This window comes from Equus asinus, chromosome 5 (genome assembly GCF_041296235.1).
Source record: "Equus asinus isolate D_3611 breed Donkey chromosome 5, EquAss-T2T_v2, whole genome shotgun sequence".
Classification (NCBI taxonomy): Eukaryota; Metazoa; Chordata; class Mammalia; order Perissodactyla; family Equidae; genus Equus; species Equus asinus.
The window spans coordinates 77,378,318-77,380,859 of NC_091794.1; the positions used below are offsets into that span (position 1 = coordinate 77,378,318).

A 2,542-nucleotide genomic window follows, 5' to 3' on the forward strand; every position below is an offset into this window, starting at 1 on the left:
TGGCAGCCACGTGCTGCCCCACCACATCCTATTTTCTGTTTTGTGACTTCACCCTGACTGACGCTTGAGGGCATGGCCCAGTACAGTAGCCATCAGTTTGCTGGTTACCTGAGGAAAAAGCAAGATGATGGATCAATAGTTGAGACAAATGATTTTAAATCTGATCCAAAGCTTAAGAAACTTCGTAGTTATCAATAGAAATATTTGGAGTTGTCTCTGAATGTTACTCCTGCTGGCACTCCCACACGACTGACCTAATCTCTTTCCTGCCATAGGCCTGGGCTCTAACATCTTTCGCCTGCTGGACAGCCTGCGGGCCCTGTCAGCCCAGGCTGGATGCCGACTCCGTGCCCTGCATCTCAGTGATCTGTTCTCACCACTGCCCATCCTGGAGCTGACACGTGCCATTGTGCGAGCCCTACCCCTGCTGCGGGTCCTCTCTATTCGTGTCGACCACCCCAGCCAGAGGGACAACCCTGCTGTGCCAGGGAATGCAGGGCCCCCTAGCCACATAATTGGGGATGAGGAGATACCAGGTGAAGCAGTGTGTGTGCATGTGTGTGTCTCCACACAAATGTGCAGGTGCATTTGTGTGGGGAAACTGGGAAGACCTCTAATCCAGGCCTGCTACCACTCATTCCTGGTTTATCTGGAATCTGTTCCCTCTTTAGGGCCTACTGTTCTTAAAGGTAACCAGACTGGACAGGGCCCAGACCACCACAGCCCAGTAGGGAGTATCCATGGCAGATGAGTTTCCAGAGAAGGGGTCTGAACCAAGAACAAAACTGTTAGACTAGATTGGGTCTCCCTGAGTATGTTCCCTTAGTTCCTGTTCTATCTCCTATCCCACCACTCTGCATACTCTATTATATTTGCTGGTGTCTGAGTACTCTAGTGTTCTGGACTAAAAGCTCCATAAAGGAAAGGACTAAATCTCATATTTGGTGCTCTATTCCCACAACCTAGCATAGTGCCTAGCATATAGTAGGCACTCAAAGACAAGTAGATGAATAAATGAGTTTTTAGTGAGTCTCTTAAGGAGGATGGAAACTCCAATGGGACTGAAGTAGATGGGCAGCTGGAATCTTCTCTCCCTACCACATCCAGAAAACTGCCTGGAACAGTTGGAGATGGGATTTCCACGGGGAGCCCAGCCAGCCCCACTTCTCTGCTCCGTACTGAAGGCCTCAGGTTCTCTGCAGCAGCTGTCCCTGGATAGCACCACCTTTGCGTCTCCCCAGGACTTTGGGCTTGTGTTGCAGACACTCAAAGGTAGGACCCAGCTAGAATGGTAAAGGGAGGAGGAGACCCTGCATTGTTCTTGGGGAAAGCTAAGGCCCATGGCCTCTGCCCCCATCCAGAGTACAATCTAGCCCTGAAGAGGCTGAGCTTCCACGACATGAATCTGGCTGACTGTCAAAGCGAGGTGCTCTTTTTGCTACAGAATCTGACTCTTCAAGGTAAGTTCTTCATCCAGAACCTGAGGCATTCTTGGGTCCTCATTGTGGCTCTGCCACCATCCCACTGAGTGAGCAAGCCAGTTATTTTCTTGGCCTTATGTCCTCAACTATAAAATGGTTATAGAACCTGCGCAACCTTCCTTCTAAAGGGTCCCAAACTCAACTCCTCCTATAATAAACACGGGAAATTACTCACTTTTAGGGTGCCTCACCTAAAAGTTTCTTACCTTTCAACAGCTGACAGAAGTGATGGTGGTGGGGAGGGATAAATGTGCTGTCAGGCTCCCCTCATAGACTCGTCTCTAATCCCCACCCCTGCAGAGGGCAGTCAGTGGATAGAAAGAAAGAAGTGAATGGAGAATTGTCCGTGCAGAGAACCTCCCTACAGTGAACATTTAGGCTTAGTTTCTGGTTTGAATCCTGATTTAGTTCCAGCCTTGCTTGGAGTCTTAGACAAATTCCTCTCTTTTGGGCCTCTCTAAAACGTCCACACCCCTTGCTAAGGCCAACTAGGGCAGGAGGGGCAGCACCAGTCCTAATGCAGCCATCAGAATGTATTCTAATTTCTCTTGACAGAGATTACCTTCTCCTTCTGCCGTCTGTTTGAGAAGCGCCCAGCCCAATTTCTGCCTGAGATGGTTGCTGCTATGAAGGGCAACTCCACACTGAAGGGCCTCCGGCTGCCAGGGAACCGCCTGGGTGAGGGCAGGGCCCTGGGGAGGGAAAGGGAGAAGGAGCCAATCCCTTGACCTAGAAACTCAGTGGGTGAAGGCGTAGACCTCTCCACTGGGAATGTGAGGGTTGGAATATAGTTGTGTGCCGGGGCTTTTCCCCAGCCAGAATTGGGTTGAGATTCCTTGTTCCCTGTTCTTGAGTGGAGGTGACAGGCATTTCACCCCTTCTCCCTAGGGAATGCTGGCCTGCTGGCCCTGGCAGATGTTTTCTCAGAGGATTCATCCTCCTCTCTGTGTCAGCTGGACATCAGGTACATGTAGGAGGTGGGGGACAAGGGATGGAGCCACAGGGACATAGACCAGGGATTAGCTGCTTCCTGGATGTCTAATCCATCTCACCCCTACCAG

General features: G+C 50.7%; 1 protein-coding gene across 4 annotated transcripts in view; it reads left to right on the plus strand.

The window, feature by feature from the left end:
• The window catches only part of LRRC41 (leucine rich repeat containing 41), a 45,297-nt gene that overhangs the window by 42,067 nt on the left and 688 nt on the right, over nucleotides 1-2,542 (plus strand). For all 4 annotated transcript variants that reach the window (XR_011503415.1, XM_070510002.1, XM_014827874.3 and 1 more), the window contains 5 exons: nucleotides 276-536; nucleotides 1,108-1,272; nucleotides 1,362-1,460; nucleotides 2,037-2,159; nucleotides 2,370-2,445. Coding sequence is in view for 3 of the 4 variants with exons in the window: in XM_070510002.1 (XP_070366103.1) it covers nucleotides 276-536; nucleotides 1,108-1,272; nucleotides 1,362-1,460; nucleotides 2,037-2,159; nucleotides 2,370-2,445 (724 nt within the window). In the remaining variant the exon portion in view is untranslated. The remainder of the gene's footprint in view (nucleotides 1-275; nucleotides 537-1,107; nucleotides 1,273-1,361; nucleotides 1,461-2,036; nucleotides 2,160-2,369; nucleotides 2,446-2,542) is intronic.